Source organism: Poecile atricapillus, chromosome 4 (genome assembly GCF_030490865.1).
Source record: "Poecile atricapillus isolate bPoeAtr1 chromosome 4, bPoeAtr1.hap1, whole genome shotgun sequence".
Lineage (NCBI taxonomy): Eukaryota > Metazoa > Chordata > Aves > Passeriformes > Paridae > Poecile > Poecile atricapillus.
Genome location: NC_081252.1, coordinates 23,044,397 through 23,068,270, shown reverse-complemented (window position 1 = coordinate 23,068,270; position 23,874 = coordinate 23,044,397). Strand labels below are relative to the sequence as shown.

The 23,874-nt window shown below is 40.3% G+C and overlaps 1 protein-coding gene across 5 annotated transcripts in view; it reads left to right on the top strand.

Moving 5' to 3' along the window:
* FAM13A (family with sequence similarity 13 member A) overlaps positions 1–23,874 on the top strand; it is a 125,934-nt gene that overhangs the window by 5,450 nt on the left and 96,610 nt on the right. For all 5 annotated transcript variants that reach the window (XM_058838532.1, XM_058838531.1, XM_058838529.1 and 2 more), the window contains exons 3-5: positions 112–321; positions 8,683–8,863; positions 18,716–18,875. In XM_058838532.1, the coding sequence (XP_058694515.1) occupies positions 112–321; positions 8,683–8,863; positions 18,716–18,875 (551 nt within the window). The remainder of the gene's footprint in view (positions 1–111; positions 322–8,682; positions 8,864–18,715; positions 18,876–23,874) is intronic.

The following is a 23,874-nucleotide window of genomic DNA, read 5'->3' as shown; positions in this document are numbered from 1 at the left end:
ATTAATTGCCCTTGTTTGTATTACTACGTTTGTGTTATTCAAACTAGAACATCTGTTTCATCATGTCACTGGGATGTGGTGGTTTAGCTCAATCTTAATTTATAATTACAGGTATGACACAAGAAGGTCTCTTCAGAGTGAACGGCAGCATGAAAATGGTGGAGCAGCTGCGTCTGCAGTATGAGCGTGGGGAAGAGGTGGAACTTGTTAAAGATGGTGATGTGTACTCAGCAGCCAGTCTGCTGAAACTGTTTTTGAGAGAGTTGCCAGATGGAATTATCACATCTGCCTTACATCCCAGGTTCATTCAGCTTTACCAGGGTAAGTGAGAGGTAAAGTGTTCGTCCTTCTATGCACTTTCTTCCTGGATAACTGGTTTCTTAGTTTACTTACTTTGTTTCTCATTTGCTTTGGCTTCAGCTCTTACCTCCCCTAGATGAGCAGTTCTGTTACAAGAGGCAGAAAAATGTTTCTCATGTATGTAGTAAAGTCTGGACTATTTATGATTTTCTAATCCAGTTATATCTGTTGAATAAAAAGTGAAATGATCAGCTGTCTTTTTAGGGTATGCTTGTAGAAAATAATTGCACTCTCTTTAGGACATAGATTTACTTCTGTTTACTGGGGTGGTTCCTGGCATTTTCATTGTAATGGATTCTGAGAAGTGAGAACTTCATCTGTGTGTCAGATTGGGCCAAAAGCATACACTGCCAAAGTTTCTGCTTCTCACTGAATAATGTGATTGTCCATCAAAAAAAAGAACCAGTTAGCAAGTAACAGCAGACTTTATGTTTTATTCCCTGTCATAGCATACAACCTGGGGGATTTCTTTTTTTGTTTTATTCCTGCCCCCTCATCCACCTTCAAGTAGTATATCAGCCATAGGAAGGAGCAGCACTTCTGCTGTGGAAAGTTGAGAAATCATTTTAAAGAGGATTATTCAAGTTTCAATCTAATTCATCTGTATCTGACAATCTCTGGTGGTGGTAGGTGGAATAAGTGGTGGTTGGCCCTGTTCCTTGACCATGTGGGTCACTGACAGTTCATCTCTCTTGCTGCAGGCAGTCATCACTTCTTCTGTATGTTTTCCTAAGAAGCTGCAAGGTGAGTGGGTAAAGTTACTGGAGAAGGCAGAGAAGGAACATGCTCTCTGACAGGTATCCCTAGTGGAAGATGATGAAAAGTTCTCAGACTCTTGTCTTGAGGTCTCCCTTCCACTTTTCTTGCCTTCGGTGGAGAGGAGGTTTAGCCATTTCCAAGAGGAGTGAGAATAGTGCCATGTGTTTTCTTTCTCTGTTTTGTTTTGTGGGCTATAGGGAGTGTTGATGGTGCACTGGAGAAGAGCTTTGTGCTTTACCTTGAGTGCAGACATTTCAGCTGCAGGTTGTATGTGAACTGTGTAAAATACCTTCCCTATTTAGTAAAGTTGTCTGGGGCACAAGGATAGGGTTCAGGAAGTGTTGTGTAGGAAGGTGCTACTGTTTTAGAAAGTCCCTATTTTCTGGTCATTGCTGTGCTTTCTTTGGGGACTTTTAGATTTCACCAAGTCTGACTCATGAGCTGTATTTGTGTTCTTTCTCATAACTCACAGATTAAGTGTAAATTAATAATAAATAAATAAGTCACACCTTTGCTGTTCCAGATCTCTGTCCCCCACAAAGGTCATATTGGTGTATTGTACCAGGAACTACTGATGCCCTTAGTGAACAGTGCTGTTTGTGTATTTGTGGAAATGTTAATTTGTTCTGTCTCCCACAGGAAAGGCAAAATCCCCAGTACTTTCTAGGGAAATGAGATGGGTATCATTACTTAGCAGATTTACTCACCAAACTTTCTTATTTCCAAATAAACTTACTGGTGTAACCTATGAACCCAGTTCTGCAAAAATCCATCTGTGATGTGTCTTCATAGCCAAGTTTGCCTGTATTTCACAATAAGATCAAGCTTAGTGCCATTATAATTTTGATTAGGGAATAAAAAGTCTTACTTGAAAAATGTCAGTTGGCTGTTGTGGCAAGGGGAAGGCTTTTGTAAAGTTTGAAGAAAACTTGAAGGGTTTTTCACGCCCTAGAAAACACAGCATCAATGAGTGGTTACAAAAGGCACTGATGATTTTCATTGTGTTCAGATTAAGTTTAAGAGGTAGGTGGGCATTTGCTTGCAGTTAAATGATCAACCAGCTGTGCAGGATTGCAGGAGTTATCTGTTCACTTATCAAAGTCTGTGCAAGGGTATTGGTTGCAAAATGGTACCAGGAGAGTGCATGCCTGGGTGTTCGTTTTGTAAACTGTGAAAAGAGTAGGTCAAACTGTTTCTGAGTCAACAAGTTATTAAAAAATAACTTTGAATCTGGAGCCACTTTGCAACACGTCTGCAGTGAAGGCAAATACAAGCTCTGTCACAACCTCTGCGTTCCCTCCTGTTGAAGCTTTGCATGGGAAAGGTTTTTTAAGGATTATGTTAGATTTCTTTTGGTGTATTTTTAGGGATTGTTATCAGCATTTTTTAAGCCAGCTGAGATCTTGGCCTGAGAAGAACACATAGTTACTTTACTTACTATAAAAATGGTTAGAGAGTGATTCCTCTAGTTAAAAACAGTTGTACTTAAAATTACAAATTTTACCTGTAGCTGTAACCCTTTTCAATTTCAGCTATCAAATTTGTTACCAAATCAAAGAGAAATAATCTGCCCTATTATGGAAGAGAGAAGCTGTCCTGTTGGTGTTCAGGAAGTCCAAACAGCTGGTTTGGCATTGCTCTCTGCAGCCTGTGCAGTGTTGTGTGAAACAGAACTCTGCATGCTGCCCTCAAATCTTAAAGTACTTCTGTTTACATAAATATTCAGCATATTGCCAAGACTAAGCAGCTCCATAAAACATCCTGTAGTGTCCTGTGGTGTGTCCTGGCATTCTCTCTGTGCCCTTGGAGAAGGACGGTGGCAGTGGGAGATGGGATGTTGATCAGAGATGTGTGTTGCAAGCGCAGGCCAGGGACACACTGAGAGTGACCTTGTTGTTGGCTGGTCTCCTCACAGTGCCTAATAAATAAAGGCTGCTCCTTATGGGGAGTTCTGGGATGAAAAATATCCATCAAAATCTCTTTTGTGGCTGAGGCTTCATTGCAGAGCAGAGCTGTTCCCACTTGTGCAAAATGGGCTGTAGTTTGAGAAACCTCAGCCAGAAATTAGCAGCTCCCATACAGCAATCCCTGTCTGAGCTTGTTTATTCCCTCTGGCTTTTCATTCCTTATCTTCTGTATCGTGATCACTGACTCTTAAGACATCTGTACATACTAGGAACTGTACGCACAGCTCTTACCCCTTTCACAGGTCACTGGCTTTCCTCAAGACAAAGTGCTACTGTACTGTGAATTTCTTTCTGTTGTTTCATTCCCTCCAGTGGAGGTACAGTGAAATACAGACTCTGTCTGCCTTTCTTACTCAGTCTAATAAAGTTTAATGCTATTTCATCATTCTGGCTTCTTGACATTGCTCATCCTATAGAATTTATACTTTTTCAGTGGACAGCAGCAAGACGTGAGTTCTGTTTCACATACCTCCTTCTGCTCACAGCCTGTGGTGGCTGGCAGGGTTTTGTCTGGTGCCTGTGAACAGCCTTGCCTTTTTCAGGGAGAGGGATGGGAGGCCGTGGAAGGGAAGGAGCAGCTCCCTTCCGGATCAACAGGTCAGTTTACAGAACACTCAGTAGCCAGCAGCTATTTGAGTTACATGAACAAGCAGAACCAAAAATACAGCTTGTGCTTGGGGATTTTAGAGGTCAAATTTCAATCTGAACAATGACTGTGAAAATGAACAGATGAGAGCTGACCTTTTAACCATGGTAACTGCAGCAGTGCACCGAATCTGATTCTTTAGAGATCTGTGATTCACCAGGCTCTTCTGACATGATTTTCACCTTTTTTAACTTGGTTTTTATGGTAATTTTAGTGTTATCGGAGCTGTTTCCAAGCTAGAGAAATAACTTATATTTTCCATGTGATGAGGACGTTTGTTTTGTAGTAAAAACTCTTGGAACTGGATTTTTATGCAGATGACACTCACCAGAGTTGCAAAAGAAGTGTGCTCTTCCTCCAGTATGTTGGAGTGAAGGATAAATACAGCGCTGAAAAGTGCCATAATGATAGAGTGAGGTGTCTCAAGCTGGATTGTGATGGCAGCCTTCTTATGAGGACGGTTTACATCATTTCTGCTCCTGATGGCAGCAAGGCATGATTTTTTTTTTCCCTCTGGGGCAGGATCATGTCTGAGGGACGTTGTCTGAAGCAGATTGTTTCTTGGCAGAGAGAGACTGGAGTTCCACTTCCCATAGACTGCAGAGGTGGAAAGAAATGCTTTAATTCCTCCCACAGCCCAGTGGGTGCCGTGGTACTGCAGTGCACAACCTGCTGCCTCTGTGCCAGGGATCAGCTTCCCGGGGCACATTGAGAGCTGCCGACAGATGCAAGCTTTGCTGTCTGCCCTCCAGTCTGGTAGCATGCAAGGCAGCTGGAAGCTATGCAGTGGTAGCATGACACTGAGCAATAGGCTCTCTTCCTCACCTCACAGCACAGATAATTGGCGAGGGCACTGTGATAATGTGACTTCAGTGCTTCTGGGCTGGAGTCGTCTGGGGTCACACCATTTGAGACTTCAGCAAAACAATTATGCACACCTGTTTGCAGGAATCCCACATCTTTAGTGAAGTTCAGGCAACATGAAGGAGTAACATGAACAGAGATGAATTAGGGAATTAGATTGTGTCTCTAGTATGTCAGAGACACTCAATATGTTCAGAAATAGCATGAACTGTTGGAAAATATGTCCCTCTGGTTGTGAGCTGTGGGTGTATGCTGAAATTAAATGAGACTGAAAACACCCTCACAAATGTGTCTGTACCTCCTACACTGTTGAGACTCCTGTTTCTAGTTAATTAACATTTTTGGAGAGGCTGCCTGTCCTTTTCACTTATCTCCTGGACTCGTTCCTCAGTAATGAGTCCCTAGTTCAGCTTTGAGGTGCCAACTGCCCTTGCTGGCTTCCTTGATCCTCTGTGTTTTACGTCCTCTGGCTGCTGAGCCTAGACATGGCCTGAGGCTGCTGGTTTTGTTTCGTTCCTCAGCCCAATCCCCCCAGTTTGGTTCTTGGCTTCAAGCCCTTCCTGACTGCACATCTAGCTAGGCTTCTCTTGCAGGCCTTGGCTAAGATGCTGTCTATTGCACATGTCTTTTGGAAGGCTCCCAAAATAAAAAGTTGAATGTCTTTGTCTGCCTTGAAAGCACCTTCCTCTTAGCCTTCATTCTTATTTTCCTCTTTTCCCCTATGCAAAATTTTCAAAAGAACTGGATATGCTGTGCTTGAAAATCATGAATAGCATAAACCACCCTGGTGCTTTGATGTTTTTCTGATAGTCACTACCAGCTCAGTAAACCTTAGTGACTGATTTCGAAGCAAACTGAAAAGGAGGAGGGATGCTCCAAAGAATTGTTATGACTCAAGACTATTTTTGCTCTCTAATAAAGAGCAGCTTTGAACAGTTGTTATAATTGAAGAAATACAGCCATGGATAGCAGTAATGGACTTGTCCCGAGAACTGTACAAAGTGCATGGAATACAGTGTATGCATGTCACTGTCTAGATTCACCATGAATTATAAAAGGAATTTTTAAAAATGAAGCTGAAATCCATGAAATGTCATCAGCAGAAGAATCAACAAATTACTTTTGATTTTTGGATTCTTTTGGAAGAAAAACTTGAGTTCCTTCCCTTGTCTCTTCACTGGAGAAGGAGGAGAGGGAGCAAAGCCCTAATTTCTTTCTTAGATTTCACAAGGAGAAGGAATTTGATGGCTCAGTAAATGAGGTTTGCTGCCTCATGTTACTCAGTGTCTCCATGTCCTTCAGTTAGGGTAATTTCTCATGATCTTGTGATGTGGTATCTGTCTCTGTTCTTGAAAGTACAGAAATGAACAAAGGTTTGGCTGTGCCCAGCAATAACATTTTTGATGTTGATTTGCACCCCATAAAACATCATGGTGAATCAACAGGGACATCCACCCAGAAAATGCTACTAAGGCCACGGGCCCAATAGCTGTGTTCGTTATCAGAGTGCAAAACTGTGTTCGGAATGTTTTCTGGTGGTTATTAGCATCTTCCTAGCTTGGAAGGGATGGAAATTCCTCCAGTAAATGAAAAAGTACCCATCAGTCTAAAGTCCCAGTGGGAGACTCAGGGAGGCAGTTAGTTATCAAGGGCATTGCCTAATTAGATGACAGGGTGATGGTGATGGAAGAAGGACATTTTTTCTGAGAGATGGCTTTGGCTTTCCTTATCATTACTGCAGGCAATTTGTAGTAGAAGACACTGTGCTAGTTGCTTTGTTACCTGAAGAAAAGTATGTTAGGAGGTGAATTTTAATGTTTTGGCTACGTGGAAATTAGTTGTGTTTTGTTTTCTTTTAAGATTCATAAAAAGATAATTAGTAATCAAGTCAGAGACTGTACAGTCCACTTTGATCAGTGCAAGTACAAATGCACTGAAATTCCTTATTATTCCATTTAACAAAGCCTTCAGAAGCCTCTTGAAATTTTGCTGAAATAATAGATCAGATTTCTTGCTGTTGCCAAGCTGATTGCTAGTAGTAAAGTCATGGGTTTTTTTTCCTCTCTGTAACTGTAAAAAAGGGTTGTGATAAGCAAGCAAATCAGATTTTTTTTCTGCCTCATGCATATTTGATATTTGACTTTTCTGAAGGAGCTAATTTATTATTTGTGGAAGAAAAGGATATAATTAATCAATTGATTAAAATGTTTTTTCTTAATATGTAATATTAACATTTGTAATATGACTGGCATTGTAAACTTTGGTCTGCTCTGATGAAAGAATACTTACTAAGTCCTGTGGTACCAAAACAGAGTTCACAAAAGTGAATTCACCATGCATATAAAACTTAAAAAGGCTTTCTTGCCATGTACAGCATTAGGCATGTCAGGTAAGGTGGGAATCCTAAGTCTGGAAGCAAATGAAGTCCCTCAAGTTTCAGCTGTATGAAGTGGAAAATAAGTATATAAAAAAACCTCATTTGCCCAACTATTTGCAAGATGAATCCTGTTTATTAGCCATAAAAAATGTCTGATTGTAAAACATAAATAATACTGCAACCAGTGGTTGAGTTCTCAGGAGTCACTTTCATGTATTTTTATACAGACTGCTAATTTTCACAGCTAACCACTTTTCAAAGCACTCTGCTCCTGAAACACTGTTCAGCTCAGCCCTGGAATATTTCTGGGAAATGAAAGGTAAAGACAAAGATGAGACCTCTGAAGTGTTTATACATATATTAAATGGTGTTCAAAGATTTTTGTTTACCCTTCCTTTTTTTCTCTCTCTAAAAAAACATGGAGCAAATGTGAAATGTTGTTTTTATCTTGCAACACAAGCTATGGGATGTTTTCCTGCCAGTCTTCTCTGCATGCTGGTAGCAGGGCATACAGCAGAGTGGCACCAGCAGCCCATAGGGCTGATAAATAAAGCAAAAGGTACTAGAAATGCACAGATGGCCTCATGCTAATGGACACTGCTTATAATTAGATTGGTGCGGAAAACCTTTAGGGCATGAGATCTTCTGTCTTAAAGTGATGTTGCAGAGTCCTTGGGGTTTTCATGCATATGTGAAAGTTTCAGTAAGATTCCATTTTTGTGGAGATTAGAAATTAATATTTGCAAGGATTAACACATCCTGTTTTGGTATAAATATGGGGAGGCAATACTGACTTGTTTTCAAAACTTTGCTTTTATTGACATGTAAACCCAAGATTTTAGTGGGTACAAATCACTCCTTGGAAGGTGTTTTTGGGACAGAGGAGAGGAGCAAAAAATTTTGCACTTGAGTTCAATTCCAGCAGCAGGACACAATTAAGTAGAAGCTGTGTGTGAGGCCAAGCTTGTGTTCACCACCTGAGCCTGTATAAACACAGCATCTGTGCAGTTCATGCAATTTTTACTTTAATACTTGGATGTGACTCATTTCAATATGGGAAACTTTTATCCATACCTAAATTCTAGAAGATTGTGCAGTATAACAAGGCTACTCTCTAACGCGAGGGCACACTTTGACTCTCTTTGGAGTGTGGCAGTGCCCAGAACAGTCTGGGTCCCAGGAAGGGAGACTCCTTCATGAATATGTAGCAGAGTTGTCACCCACAGAAGCTACTGTAGTGCTGTTATAACACTGTGCATTTCAGGAGACTCTTTGTTTTACCATTCTTGCTTTCTTGTTTTTGAAGGTTTTCATGGGAAGGAAAACTAATAGTATGAGAAGGGTTTGGGACATAGGGATGACATCCAGAAGGAGCATGGAATCTGAGGATCTGATAGAGGTAGTTAAAGCAGATTTAGCTGTGCCAGGTGGGGATAAACATGCTGTAAAGCTCTTAGCTGACTGTAACTGCTCAATCTGCTCAGGAAAAAGCTTACAGCATAAAGGTAAGAATGACATGGCGCCCTTGGTGGCCAGGGTGAGCCTCAGACGAAACATGCTTGTTCCCTGAGGAAAACTGAGGAGTTGTGTGTCTCTGAGCAGAAGCAGGAGTGAATTTTAGCTCCCACTGCTTGCTCACCCATGTAATTAAGTTGGCAGCGATGAAGAAAACCATGTACATATGTTTTTTCTTCTCTTCCTTGTTCTAGACTCTAGAAATGATATGCCGAAGGAAAGTTACTTGAAAGAACTCCTTAAAGAGCTGCCTGATGCTCATTACTGCCTGCTGAAGTACCTGTGCCAGTTCCTGATAAAGGTTGCTGAACATCACGTAGAGAACAGGATGAATCTTTGCAATCTTGCCACTGTATTTGGACCAAACTTCTTTCAGTAAGTTGGGCTTTTTACTTTTCCCTGGTTGCTGGCATGTGGCCAGAAATGTAGATGCCAGAAATCTGATTTGTCAGGGTGATCAGATGGAGGCAGTGACTGGGGTTCTGGGTTAAACTTCAGTGCTAAAGCTATTTCTGAGCCAAATGGAAGTGGAGTTGTTCTCCCATTTCCCCTTGCTGTTTGCTAAACTGTTGATCAGTTGTGTATTGCTGCTTTGGTAGCAGAGCCGAAGTATAATAACAGTGAAAGGCCTTCAGAGTGTGTCTGTGCAAGGAGACTTGTGCTCTTGCAGGTTTCTTTCTTTGCTAGCAGTTAATATGAACACTTCTTTCTGGAAGGCTTTGACAACACCTTGGTGGATCTTTGGTGGAAAAGGAGTCCAAAGCAGCATGCAGCTGCTATATAATTTCTAGAGATGGATACTGCATACTGTCTGCGTGTTTTGCCTTGTGATCTGGTGTCTGCCTTCAGACGCTGGTGTTTCTGGGCGCTCTGTCCCTCTAGTGTATTCAGAAACTGCTCTGGAGCTTGTGGGGATCCACTCATCTCTTAAAACTCCTTACGGGTGTCGATAGTTTTTCTAGGTTCTTTCAGTGGGCGCTGTTCCTGGGTGCTTGTGCTGAAGGCGAGTTTTACATGCTGGTGAAGCTTGCAGTGGTAGCCAGAAGAGTTATTTCTAAGTGCAAGAACACTGTTGAATGAGAAGGTTTCTGTTGAGTCACTGCAGTGATGCAGTGCAGTGTTAGCACCTTCACCTCTGCAATGAACCTGCTGGCTGGCATCCAAGGTCTTGGACATGGGAGACACCTAAGCAGTTTAATTCAGTCATAGTCCTGAAAGATGCATGATGTCACCAAAAAGAGACAAATGAGTTCTTTGTATCAATGTTGTACTTGTATTGATCTTTGTAAAATTTTCTCTGGACTAATACTGAGTTGTCTAGTAAAAACTTAGTCTCGTGAGGCAATTAATTTAATCTGTCTCTCTGAGGTTCCTCTCGGAAAGAAGTAGATTTCTTTAAAGAAAGAAAACAGCAATTAGGTTCCTCTAATACAATGAGACAGTTCCACATACCTAGGCTAGGTGTTGCCTGCTGTCTTTTTAAGGAGCATATCTTTTTCCGTTGATTAGAGAACAAACAGGAATGAGACGCTTAAACTAATGCTTGTCCTACATGGCTGCCTTATCTTAAGATGTTGCAGAAGGATGATGAAGGTGAATTTCAGGATTGAAGCATTTGCTGTATTAGTGCAAAAAGGTAAAATATATTTTTAAAAGAATTGTTTTCCTCTCCGAAAGAAAAAGTGCTCAAAAAACAGTAGTGTGCATGGGAATGCATGAATATGAGCATTACTGGAAGCACAATACTGCGAATTTCTGACAAGGAAAAGCAAAACAATTTTTTAAACCTGCATTCATATGGGTAGTTTGGGAATTCCTGTCTAAATGTATTAGCAGAGTTCAGAATAAACAAAGTAATTAGTAGAATTTGAGTTCAATGGCTAAATCTATGACTCAACCTCCCAAGTGACTGTCAGAATATTTTTTAGTTTACTCATCGCTTCTTTCAGGAGAGTTTAAAAATTAGCGGTGTATGTTTTTTTAGTGTAGAATGCAGAGGATTGTGGTTCAGAATTGCAATTGACATTCCTAACATTAAACCAAAGTTGTATGTGTTAAAAGCTCTACCGTTGTTGCCACAACAGATCTCTGCTCCTAAGAGAGCATGGAAAAGATATAAGAGTTTTTGTAAGGTACAGAGATGGAGACACCTCATTCCACTGCAGAAGACTGAGGAAGGCAGAGTTCACTGGAGGTGAAAAACCGAAGTCTCATGAGTCTGTATGTGAGTATAACCAGCCCAGCAGATGTGACATGTTGAAATGAAGGCTCTTGTGGCAAAAGAGGCATTGAAAGCAAAGCTTGACACTTACCAAATGGCTAATGTGTTTTTTAAAGACCCAAAATAGATTAGAATTAGGGATCTAGATTATTTAAACTAAGTTTCACCATGTGATAATTCAGCTATGTGTTTCATCAGATCTTGATCTTTTCAAGGCAATTCAGTCTCGTGGTCCAGACACGAAGATTGTGAGCAACAGTTCAAATACCCTTTTCTCCTGTATTAATGGATGCAGTCTTATATTGCTGGAACTGTGACCATCTGTACGAAGAAAGATTTGATAGGAGGAGGAAAGAACTTGCAGTGCTATTTTTAGGTATTGGACTTAACCAGTCGGTTGGCCAAGCATCCAGACGGAGATCCTCAGAACACATTTCAGAGCTATAGAGTAAGGCTGCCTGAAGCCTGCTTGGCAGGGGCTGTCTCTCTCTAGTGGCTGCAGGCAGCCCATGGAGGAGCTGCAGAAATTAAATATTGGCAGGAGGCTGAAGCGAACGCTTCTCTCGCTTTGCGTTGTTTGTTCAGAGCAGTGCATGGGGGGTTTCTCCACAACAAGGAAAGAAGGCTCAGCATCCAACTTGTCAGCAATTACACTGCCGAAGCAGAGAGAGCTGAGATTTTCCTGTCAGAAATTCACACTCATGCCTAAAATTAATGTCAGAGTCTGTGTAGTTAATGCACAGTGTCAGAGAAGATAAAGCCCATCTGCTGATAGTGAAGGACTTCTTTTGGCAAGGTATTTTTAGTGACAATTTAGCTACTTAAGCATAGTATCTCCTGCTCCATAACTGAAGTTGTTTAACAGTTGAATAAATCATGCTGTTTGGCCACTTTCCAGATACTTAGGCTTCATTTTAAGTCTCTTAATCTCACTTTGATTTTCTACATCATATATTCTCTGTAATGTATCCCATCTCCTAAACTTTCAACCCTTACTGCTTTTATCTTATCCAGTACTTCCCCTGCTTCCTTACTTCCTGTTTGACAAACGACACTGGTGCTTTCCTAAGAAAGATTATCTTGTGCTTTCTGTATTTTTAATGAATAGAATGGAAAAAATAGCTATTTGCATTCCTTGTAATGAAGTGTGATGTAAGATACAAGAACTTGTAAAGGGCAAGGTCAAACAGCTCAAAAAAAGATTTGAGATTTGATTCACTGTTTTCTCCCAGCTTGGATTGCTCAGATTTACTGTGATGGAAGGCAAAGGTCAAGTATATTGTGAAATACAGGCCTGGAGGAATAACAAACATGAAGGAACAAAAATAGTTGTCTTTTCTGTCACTGGGCTAAGCTGTATAGAGCATTAACATTTGCAGTGTGGTTACTTGTGGAGGAAGTTATTGTCCATTGACCTGAATTTTAGCTCTTGGAAAGACAGAGCCTTAGTTAAGACCTGCTGTGTGGGCTCTGCTTGGCTCTAACAGTTTATGCTGAAAAGGAGAGGACCAGCTGGGTTTTCTCACCTCCTCTCTGCTCTCTAGGAGCTGGGTATCAAAGAAGCTGCAGCCCTTATCCTGTGCTTTGGTTGGCATGGTAGGACATGAGGTCTAACAGAGTAATCAGAGAATCCATTTGCACCCATTTCTTGCAGCTCCCTCTCAAGCAATGATCTCTGTGTGTGGCCTCCATCATTCAAGTCCTCATTAACTTGGTTATGTTTCATTCCAACAGAGATTAAGCATGTTGTGAGGGATTGCTCCATTCCCCCAAAAGTGGCTGACAAATGCAGGTGTCTAGTTAAAATGCTGGAGTTAGATACATTTATATGTAATATATTACATATAACAAATATATGTAATATATTACATATATTTATGTATAATGACTACATAACAGAAATTACACAAAAGGTAACAAGAAAAGTATATTGTCTTTGGCTATGGAGGAAATGGTAGATTGTAGGGTATCTGTGGGTGTTTCAGAGATGCTGAAATTGAAAGAATTAAAATCTGATCTGAAGTTACACATGAATGTCTTACCATGGTTTCTAGCAGCCTTGGAGCCTGCAAGGACTGGGTATATGATACTGAAGTGAAAGCAGAGGGGCTGAATTAATACTCCTCAGTGAGTAATGTTGGCCTTTGAAATGTGGATGGGCTTTGTTTTCAGGCAGTGCAGCCCCAGTCTTCAAAAGAAATGTGCACCCAGGATCAGGGGAAAACTGAGTACTCTACATTGTTGTTTAAACATTAATTATTGTATACTGGAGCATGCAGCTGTAACCTTTCTTAGAGGGTTCATATAGGTTTTAAAAACTGCATTTTCCAGCACTGTAAAGGAATTTTTCATAAGTATTCAGTATGCTGAAGCCTGTAATGACAGTTTAAAACATCAAGCATAATATAACAAGGCTATAAATGTTCTCATCCATAATCATATTAAATAGTCATGAATATTTGAGCTCAGCAATACAGCTCAAATACAATCACAAGGAGTGTTTTTGGAGAGCCTCTGCTTTGAAATACTTGGAGATAAGAGCAATGTACTTTGTAAGGGGATGTTAGACTATGGACTGCCCTTTGTCCCCTTTTATGTAGGTTGCACTCTCTAAGATGCCTACTGTCACTGTAATTTTGTGATGAAAATCGGAGCTTTTGCTGAAGCAGAAGATTTTGCATATAAATGAAGCCAGTTGGTAAAGCCTTTGTGGGCTCATTGCTCTAACTGCTTTGTGTTACCTGTGTTGCCTGCATTTTGCATTTTATTATTAATTATCGTCATTCATTATGTGCTATTATTTTATTATTATTTATTACTGCTATTATTTTTTATGAATTATTTATTATTTTTCAAGCAATGCTAATTGAACAGGATTACTGAGTAACCTAGGCTAATAAATCTTATCCTAGAGAAAATAATCTGGAACAGACTTTAACAGGCAGGCAGATATATGCCCCAGAGTTGACTCTCCAGGATTATCCAGTATCATAGGAGTTAAAACACTTCTGCAAAATCTCAGTAGTTGCATCTGTCATTGCATTTCACCCAGATTGGTGAGATGTAAGTCCACAAATGATGCAGAGCACGTAAACGAGTCACACAGACTGAGATGAACACCTTCCTCAAGTGCGTGTTGCTGTGTCTTTAACTACTTGTTAGACTGTGATCTTGCAGCAGAGTCTGCATACATGAGTACGTGCCTGTTTCCAGCTGCACCAGTTTGAGGACTGGTGTGTTAGGAAAAATCCTTTTCATCAGCTGAAGTGGATGAGTTATGGCCACGAGTTGCATGGGTTACAGACACAGTAAAGTGCATCTAGAGGCACAGAACAGACTGCTTCAAGTTGTAACCTCTATGAATTACTGCAACTCAGCTCTCAAAATCTCCAGTTGTACTTGTTGAGGGACTCATGGACATCTGATGTACTAATGAAAATGTTTTGCTGGGGCTGGAGAAACAAAAAATCCATGCAATGTTTCCTGTCTTTTGAGGCCCTTCATTTCTGGCAGGATTCGCTGGGAGAATGGTAAGGTGACTTCGTGGTGCTTCTCTACAAAAGGTACTGAACAAGCAGCAAAAGTAGTTTATAGAACATACAGCCCTCCCTCCGTGACCATAAATTAAGATTGCAGTTTTGTCATTCCACGCAAGCTGTTTCTGCAATGCCACTTGGGGAAATGGTAATGTGCATCATTCATCTTAGACAGGGTGGGGTCAAACACTGTTGGGAATTCCTAATGAGATGACCCTTTCACATGGAAATCTCTGGTTCTCGGTTGTGACAGGGAACTGTCAGCAGTTGCTGCCTGGGGAAATCCTTTTGATGAGCTCAGTTCAGCTCATTATAGACAGATGACTACTTCCCAGGCGCTCCTGGCCACTTGAAGCAAGTGTCCCAGCTGTGGTAGGTGGTGGCAGAGGCGTGTAGTGATGCCTGTCCTGTGCCACGTGCAGTCATGTTTGTGTGTGTCACTGCACTGCTCTCAGTAGAGCCTAGAGGTTCACTGTCTGGAAAGCCCACTCTGCTTTCAGCCTGTTGCAGCTTGTTTACAGAGACCCTGAGGTAAATTCAGTTAACTAAATGCCTGAGATGTAAGGAATTCTTTCACAGTGAGTTAATCTGACCTCAGGTCACTTTACTTCTGAGTAAAAACTGTGACACACAGCGTTGCTGTGGTTTAACCCTTTGAGACAAGCTTTCCTGAGCATCCGTGTGGAAGGAGCCATGGACTCAGTCTGGAAAACCCAAGGAGCATGTGGGTGTGGTGTCTGCATGGACCAGAGCTGCATGGGTGAGCTAGCCATGCTTGTAGGACATTGTGCAGGAATGTGAAATGCTGCTGGGTATCGGATTTTGAAATGAAGCGCTGACAGCCTGGTCCGATTACCAAGTAATGTTTTAACTTTGAGAACCACTGCTTTTTCTGCTTTAGAATGACTTCACAATAATTTGAGTTTTTAATACCCTGCAAAACTTGTGGTACTGATGCACCTTTGCCCTTGACCCTTCTTAACCGTGTCAGACACTGTTAATGCTGGTGCCTCATTTAGACAAGGCACCAGCATTAAGTATTCTTTCCAAATAAGTATTTTTCCAATTAAGTATTTTTTCCAAATACTTAATGTGGACATGCTGTGCTTTGCACACAGGTCATTCAGAGCATCTCTCTGGGAAGGGCAAGTGTCTGGGGAATCTAAGGGAGGGGACGCTAGAGAATTTGGTCCTGTTCTGCCCAAGCTGTGTATCTGTTGATGACTTTGCAAGCCACTGTGATAACTTCAGTGGGAGTTTTCCGGCTTAAATCACTAAGATAGATCTGAACTTATCAACACTTTTTCTTCATAGAAATTGCAGGTTTATGCCACCCTTCTGGTGTTTGTGGTAGTGAAACTGATGCTTCTGGTGCTGCTACTGAAGTAATTTGTATGTATATGGCTGTAAGGGGATGAAGTCCTTCTGTTGAGGATTTTGTAACTGGAGTAAATTGTGTGTCTAACTCTCAAAGCAAGGCTGTTGTAATGCCTAATTAACATGAAAATAGACATAAGGGAACCATGATTATGAACAGATTTATACTGTGATGTTTTAACAAGATCTTCACAAATGATCATGAAAAATTTCCAAGGAGTAGGGTGTGCATCAAGAAAGTGGAAGTGTGAGAGAATATTTTCTCACAGATCTGGGTTTTTCTAATCAGTTGAAGTGACATTTGTAGATGTCGTGACTTTTCAGAATGAGAAAAGCTGAAGTAAAATGCTATTTTTTTTACACACATTTTCAAAAAAGTCTAGTCAAACTGGTAGATCATGCAGTGTGACAGCAGATGGAGTTTACTTTGTATAAATAGACAGGGTGCTGTGTGCTCATAATATAAACTTATCTTCAGCTCAGCCTATATTTGTTGAAAGGAAAATGTCACCATGGAGAGCTCAAAGAGTGTAATAGTCCTTATCGTGATTGAAGTCTCATAATAGCAATTGTAGGAGAAATATATTAGAAACTTCGTTAAATATGCCTGTTTAAGAGGTAGAGAAGTGGAAATGAATAAAATATGTTAAATTTCCATTAAAATAAATCAATTCATGGTCCTTTGCTTAGTTACACTCAGTAAGAAGTGTTAAAAAAGACTGAAGCCAGGAGCCTTAGCCTTGTTTTTTGCATATGTATCTCACCGTACTCATACAGAATTGTTCAGAATATGATGTTGGATTTTTCACAGGTTTGATTTAATAAATTTTAACTGACAGGGTAGTGTGGGGAAGGGAGGGCAAGAATTGGGCAGAAATTAAATACTGTTTTTGTGCTATGTGGAAACATTTTAGGCTGGACTGTTTTTCAGCCAGGTAGAGTGTTTTGGTATTAGCTGTTGCCAGTAGGGAGCTGTTGGCTGTAGTTCCCAGCAGATGTGGATTAGGTGAAAATTCTGCTATGTGGAGTCTTATTTCAACTCCAGAAATGTCATGTTCTCCAGTCATGTGCTCTATGACATTTTCAGTCCTTTTCCTGGGAATGAGATTCATAGGGATGCCACTATTTAAGTTGTACTCTCTTGTGGAGAAACAAATCGGGAAGCTAATAGTCGGGATTTGCCTGAACTAGCAAGCAAGCAGGCTTTGCAGGACACCAACACTGGAGCACATCATTTAGCATGGCAAGAGGGGTTTTCTCGAGTCAGGATAATTGCATGGGCCTACTGCATACATACACTTTCTTCAGGCCAGTTACTAAGTTTTAGTGAATATGTAACATTCTTCAAAGTGAATTGGCCTGAGTGTACATGCACATCCATCAACAGGAGTTGTCCCGTTTGTTCCTTATTTAGTCTGAGGCCAGCTTCCACACTAATGAAATCAATCAGCTGAGACTGACACATTTTTACAGCTGCCAATATTCTGCAGTGTGAAATAATTCAATCCTTTGAAATTCAGGTCCTGCTACTCTAGCATGTATTAAATGTTGAAATGATAGTAATAAAGACACTCTTCTGGAGTTTACAAAGCTGTGTTCTGCCGCAGTGGGTTACTCTCCCTATTGACACGTAGATGTATGGCAGAGAATAAAGCATTGAGAAGGATCGATAGCCCCTACAAAAAGGCACTTTTTGATCAGCTTTCAGAGTCTTCTTGTTGAAATGTACATCTGGCCCCAATAAACTACAGTTGCAGTTTTAGGGTAGGTAGTTATTTGTAAATTTATATTTACTCTTTGCAGTAAGCAATGGTTTACTTTCATGTTACATCCCTGTAAAATAGCCCAGGGCAATTTGTTTTGTTTTTGGGGGATTGGGTTGTGTTTTCTTCTCCCATAACCACTTGTTGTCTTCAGCCAAAAGGTATTTGAAACTTTTTTTTGGTTTTGGCTTGTCTGCTTCTTCATGCCAAATCTTTCCTATGTTTCATTGCTCCCAATCATCAGTCTCTGCCACTTAAAAGGTCTTTTGGAAGTTCACATCCATGCAGCCACTTTGTGGCTTACTGAGAAGACTATGTCTGCTGGAAATACTGTACAATAGGAAACACTGAATGATTGCAGAGGTTGTACTTTTGCATTAAAACTGAATTTAAGTCATTTTGGGGCCAATAAAATTGTCCAGTAATGTGTGCAGAAAGCTTATATTCCAGCAGATGATCACTTGATGCTTCAGTGAATTATGAGCTCTGTTGTGAGTGATACACACTTTTTGCTGCATGAGAGAGTTGTGTGAAATACATAAGAAAACATGCAGATGCATACTGTTTCTCCCCTTTTCTGTGTGCCTTTAAGGTCTGTGGTAACCTGCAAAGAAACCTGTTTCAATAGAGAAAAAAGCTGCTGCTTCAGTGGCCAAGTAGTTGGTTATTCTCCCAGAAAATGGAGCTTAGGAACCACTTTTTGTGTTAATCTTTTAGGCTCTTCTGCAGAAGGCAGCATCCATCTCCATGTTTGAAAGAACCCTTTGAGTTATGACCCTACTTTCAAAAGAAATGGTAACTCAAAAGTTGGATTAAAAAATCTGGTCTACAGCACTGGGTCATCTGAAGGAAAAGACCTTGTTTAACTTTCAGTGTTTCACTTAGCGTGTGGGATTTCTTAATTTTTTCACTTATCCTTCTTGTGTACATTTGAGGTTATCATGAACCACGTTTTGGAGGAACCTGACTCTTGAATTAACAGTTCAGAGTATCTGAATAGCTGAGCTGTCTGCACTGTGGGTCATGAAACCCAATTTACTGCAGAGTCAGTGGCATCTCATTTGGTGGCTATCTCAATTCTATCCCTTCCTGGACTCTGTAGAGAGGGTAGTTTGGCCAATAGGTCTGATACTTAATATCAATAAGAAAAGCTACAAACAAACTGTCATAGTTGTTACCAGCATAGGCACAGTCCTCCTTTCCAAGACAGAGTTTCCTGTGCCTGCAATGCAGCCTGTATCCACAAATGAAATGTTACAGAGACTCTCTGCAGGGTCTTTTGTATGTTGAGTCCATGTAACATTCTGCTTTGTCATCTCTCCAATTCTAGCGTGCCCTCTGGATTTGAAGGGATAAAGGAGCAGGAGATCTGCAACAAGATAATGACAAAAATGCTGGAAAATTACAATACCTTGTTTGAATTAGAAGGCTTGAAGAAGGATGAAGAAAAGCCTGTATGTGAAGAGCTAGCAAGAATAATTTTGGTAAAAGTGAGTATCTCTAATATTTCATTTTTCTCACAGCAAATCAATAATTCAGGCTTATTTCAGGCTTCAATTCAGAAATATTTTAGATAAGTGGAAGGCAGACTCTTGTAATGATGTTCTTTATTATTGATTGGTAGTATGCAGTTTATACATTGATTCTGCTGATAGGCTAATTTTCATTACTAGTCTGAAAGTTCATTCTATTAAACATCTTATTCTTTGTGGGCTACACATTTATGCAGGAAATTCACTAAAATTTAAAAGTTTTTAAATGAGGAGGCGGAATAATTTTAAGAAGTGTTCAGGGTTTCCGACATGGTTATCATTTATGGTGTACTTCAGTGATGATGAACTTTGGTACTCCAGGACAGTGTGAGGTTTGTAGCCTTTGCCTTTGCATAAAGTCTGCCTGTCTCAAACATGTACCTGAGTTTAAAAGTCAGGTATTCTGACTCAGCCATTTCTGAATGCACTTGAACAGAAGCTTCAAATAAGAGTTACTCTTTGAAGAATGCACATTGGAGCTCTTAAAGAAAAGTGATCTGGTTAGAGTATTACACCTTTGATGGGAAGAGGGTTTGTGTGTAACACCAAAGGATTCTAACATTCAATGGTTAAGTGTAGGGCCACCAAAAGTGCCTTGTTCTGGCTGGTGCTGTCTCTACCACAGGAAGCAGCCTCAAGTCTGTGCAGGAAATAGTCATGAGGATGGTTTGCTGTTGCCTCATTTCTTATTGTGTGTTAACTGTGCAGATAAATTACTCTCTTACAGGGTGTGGATTCTTGAGTTTTGGAGGGTTGAACTACATGCCTGTCCTTGGTAGGGTTTTACCCACTGATAAAATCACTTTAGCCTTCACTGTCTGGACTAAAAGTTGTTAGAAAATAAGTTATAAAAATACAGTGCCTTTGACCTTGACAGAACAGGAAGTTTGGTGTGAGCCCAGGTTCTGCCATTCGGATGAAATCAGCTGATACAACATCTCTGCCTTTGTGGTGTATCACAGGAGGGTCTGCTGAATCAGCATGAGTTGGGCTCAGCTGCCTTTAGAAGGGTTGCTGGTTTTCTTACCTGGTGAATCAGTGAGGAAGTATTTAGCTGTATTTAGTTGTCCTTTAGCTGTTACTGGCACTCAGCTGAAGTGCTTCTGTGAGAGGAGATAGAATCACTGTTAGCCTTCCAGTGTCACAGTAACTTCTGGGTAGTGCAAATGATCAGCCTGGCCAGTGACAGTGATGTTTAGCCACTGATGGTCACTTCAGCAACAGAACCAGGGAAAGAACATATTTCTAAAAACAAAAGGGCCCAGAAGAAAAGCTTCAGATGTACTTCCTTCTCCTTCAAGCCTCAGCCAGCTCCAAAAGTCAAGATAGTCTTTCAGTTTTAAAGACTTAGTAGTAATTGGGATTGCATGAAGGTGGAGATCTGGGAAATTTCCCACAGCTGCTGAGAGATACAAGCTATCAAATTACACAGTGACAACCAGAATTACTGCAACAAAATACACTAAAAGATATCATTGCTCAAGTCAGATGGGTAGTGTTGCCCGTTGTGTTGCCTCAGGAGACAGATGATTAACTGAGAGAACCATGCCTAAATACAAGGGCTCACATTGTGTTTGCATCTTTGGACTTTGTTGATATTTTCCTAATTCTGCTGGCAGCCAGCTGCAAAAATTTGACCTTGTTTGTTGTCCATCTAATCTGGGTGGGAAGTTTCTAGTTTAATCAAGGCTCATACTCAAACACAAGAAGTACAATCATCTAACTCCGTGTAGCAAAGGTATTAAGAAGGTTTTTATTGAAATTTGCCAGGCGACTCTATGAAAGGACACTTCATACTATTCTCAAAGGTTATATTTTTTGTATCCTAGCAGATATCCCCTATCCTAGCCAATTTGCATAATAAACTAGAGATGGTACACTTGAAGAGAAAACCAAGTGATAATGAGATTCAGTAGAGAAGAGTGATTGCCAGGTTGTCAATGCATGAACCATTACATACAGTAGAAGCTGGTTTGTGTTATACAAGAACAAATGCCTCAGAGAATTATTTGTCATGACCTGTGTCACAGCGTCCAGCAAGCTATTTGTAGGCAAAGTTACTGCTTCTGGAAAAGACATTGATATATCTACGGGTAGGTGAATAGAAATTTTCCAAGTAATCCTATTGTAAGCAGCGAAGAATGTAGGATGCTCAGGACAATGCTCTCATAAACTGAGGCACTGTTGATCTTAAGGGTGTTGCATTCAAGCGTGAACCATGGTGGATGGGGGAGTGGATGGCAAAGAAAGTGAAGGAACTGTGGACTTGCCCTTTACCAAACTCATCTGCATTTATTTAAGTGGCTTTTTTAGCTTCTGTTTTGGCAACAGCAAGAGGGCAAGGAGGGATGTAGATGACCTCACTCACTTCCTTGTTGGGTATTCCGTCATCCTTTCCCCCACATCCCTCACTTTACTGCCTGCACTTCACCCTGAGTCGCTATGCTGCTACCTTTCCCATGATTGCCTTCACTCTCACTCCTTCCTCACTTTTCCATGTTTACATTTTTCTCTGAATTCCCACAGCCCTGTCCCACTATTCTTGCTGTCAAATAAAAACAACATGTGGATCATTAGATAATATCATGGAAGCATCAAGCTTCTCTTGTAGCAGGAAGAAGAAAAACAGCTCCACTGGAGCAAGTTGCATCTTCTTTACTATGCTGGTCATAGCTAAAGGAAATCCACAATGCTGCAGGCTTCCAGAAGGAGTAAGAGCATTTGAATCAGAATCAGGCATAGACTGTGGCAGCCTAAAGAAAATACGTTTTAAGGAGGCTGAAAATTAATTACTGCTAGAGACAGGAAAAAGAGACATGATTTTGTAGGGCTGTTGATGGTTGAACTACCATTCTTGTGTATATGTACTGAGGAGGCATAGGAACACCTTAATCCCAGTTATATTTCTTCTTTCAAAGGTTTCTTAGTCATTGGGAAAGACAAGTTTTGCCAGGTAAAAGGGATTTCTTAGCCTGCTTTCTCAATGGATCATAAATCAGAAAACAAGACAGCTGGAAATCTCTGCAAGTGGCATTCCAGTCCCTGCTTCGTTCCTAGGGCTGTAAAGCCTCCTCTTGCTCATTGCTCAGGCATATTGTAATTTCAGAATTATGAAATAATGGGAAGTGTTCCTTTGGAAACATCTACATATTTTTAAAAAGTACAGTTTTAACAAAAAAGAAAATTTGTTTCTGAATAGTTTCTATTTCATTGGGAAATGGAACTCTCAGGTTCATGACACCTTGCCTGGAAGGATTTTGTTCCACCTATTGGAATGATGTCCAGAGGATCATCCAGTTTGGTGGCCAGCAGGTGGAAGTATAACATGTGCTTTCTTCAGAAATATATCTGTATTTGGAAATGCCTTATAATAAAAGAATTACAGGGTTTGATTTTTTTATTTTTTTTTTTTAAATTCTGAAATAAACAGCAGTTTGTTGGCGTTTACAGGTCTCATTTGGAGCCAGCTATTACCGCAATCCTTAATCCAAGCTTTACTTCAGTTTCCTAATGCATTGAGGGGTCAGTAAGAGTCTGTTGATCAATAGGCTCCGCTAGTTAGAAATGGGTGGAGTGGGTTGAGTGTTCTGATTAGGTGTTTGCTCCGTGGTCACGTTGTCAGGATCATAAATACCTGGTTTTTATTAGGCAGTGTTGTGTGTAAACAGTTAATTTTCTGATAGTACATCTGCACTATTGTGCATTTTCACATTATAAGTATCAGGGGTTCCTAAGAAAATAATGCTTATATTTTGCTTTGGAACAGAATTCCTAGTGTGAATCCATATGATCCTGACATATTTTTGTGTTACTAAACTGAGTGATAACTCATGTAATGAATGATTAGTCAGTCTTGAGTTGCAGTACTGCCAATTTTGTAATTTTCTGGAGGAAGCAGGTTTACAAAACCTATGGTAACAACAGAAATAATAATTTTGAACAAGGACCTTTAATATAAAAAGAGGTCTTGAATTGCTCTTGGTACTGTAGTTGCGTATAGTCCTATGTTGTAGCACTAGCCAATGGTGTATTGCTACAACTGGAATGAATTGGGACCTTGGAATAACAGTCATTAGGCTTCTCTAATGATCAAAGATAGGCAGTGAATATTTTTATTTAGTTCAAGGGGCAAGGGAATTTGGACAGGGAAATTATGATGAAACTTGCTCTTGAGAGATTTCTAGAATTATTCCTTCCGCTGGCTTGAGGTGAAACATGTCACCGTTAATAGCATGGTTTATAGCTCAGTATTGTCTTCAAAGAAAACATATACTCTATTACCTAGTCACAGAGGGTTACAAGATTTTTTTTTTTTTTCTATTGTATTTTCACCTTTTCCCTGTAATGCCTTCTTGACAGAGCACTTCTAGTTTCAAGAACTAGTCAGCTCAGAGCACATAAATATTTGCACTGGCACACAAACACTGACATTGTGAGGATGTAATGCTGTTCCTGGTTTGATCACATGTTTGGGACAGGAATTCAAAAGGCTTTTCCCATTCCTCCCCTGCTGGGTGGTAGAATACATATACCCTGTTCACCTGATGTAGCAGCAAAAGCAAGTGCATTTCGAAAATTATTGTAACATTAAAATAATAACATAATATAACATTAAAATTGAATTGAAAGTCAGTCTTCCAAAGTCAAGTAAATACATGTACAATTTTATCATTGTGAGTATATTGTAGGTGCATTCTAATGACCTCTGAACAGGCAGGTTTCAATCCCTGAAAAGCTGCAGAAATTGATCTCCTGCTGATTTTTGCAAAAACAAATAGTTTCAAAAGAACTCTTCTTTTAGATGCAGTTACCTTCCTGCATCTCTATCCTGTTTGTTTGCAGTATTCTAGCCAGAGCTGCCACTTCAGTGGGGAGGATGAGTTGGCAGAGTAGTTTTTTGCACTATAAATGGCAGCACAAGTGCACACAGAGTGTTGTGCAAGCTTGCTCTGAGATT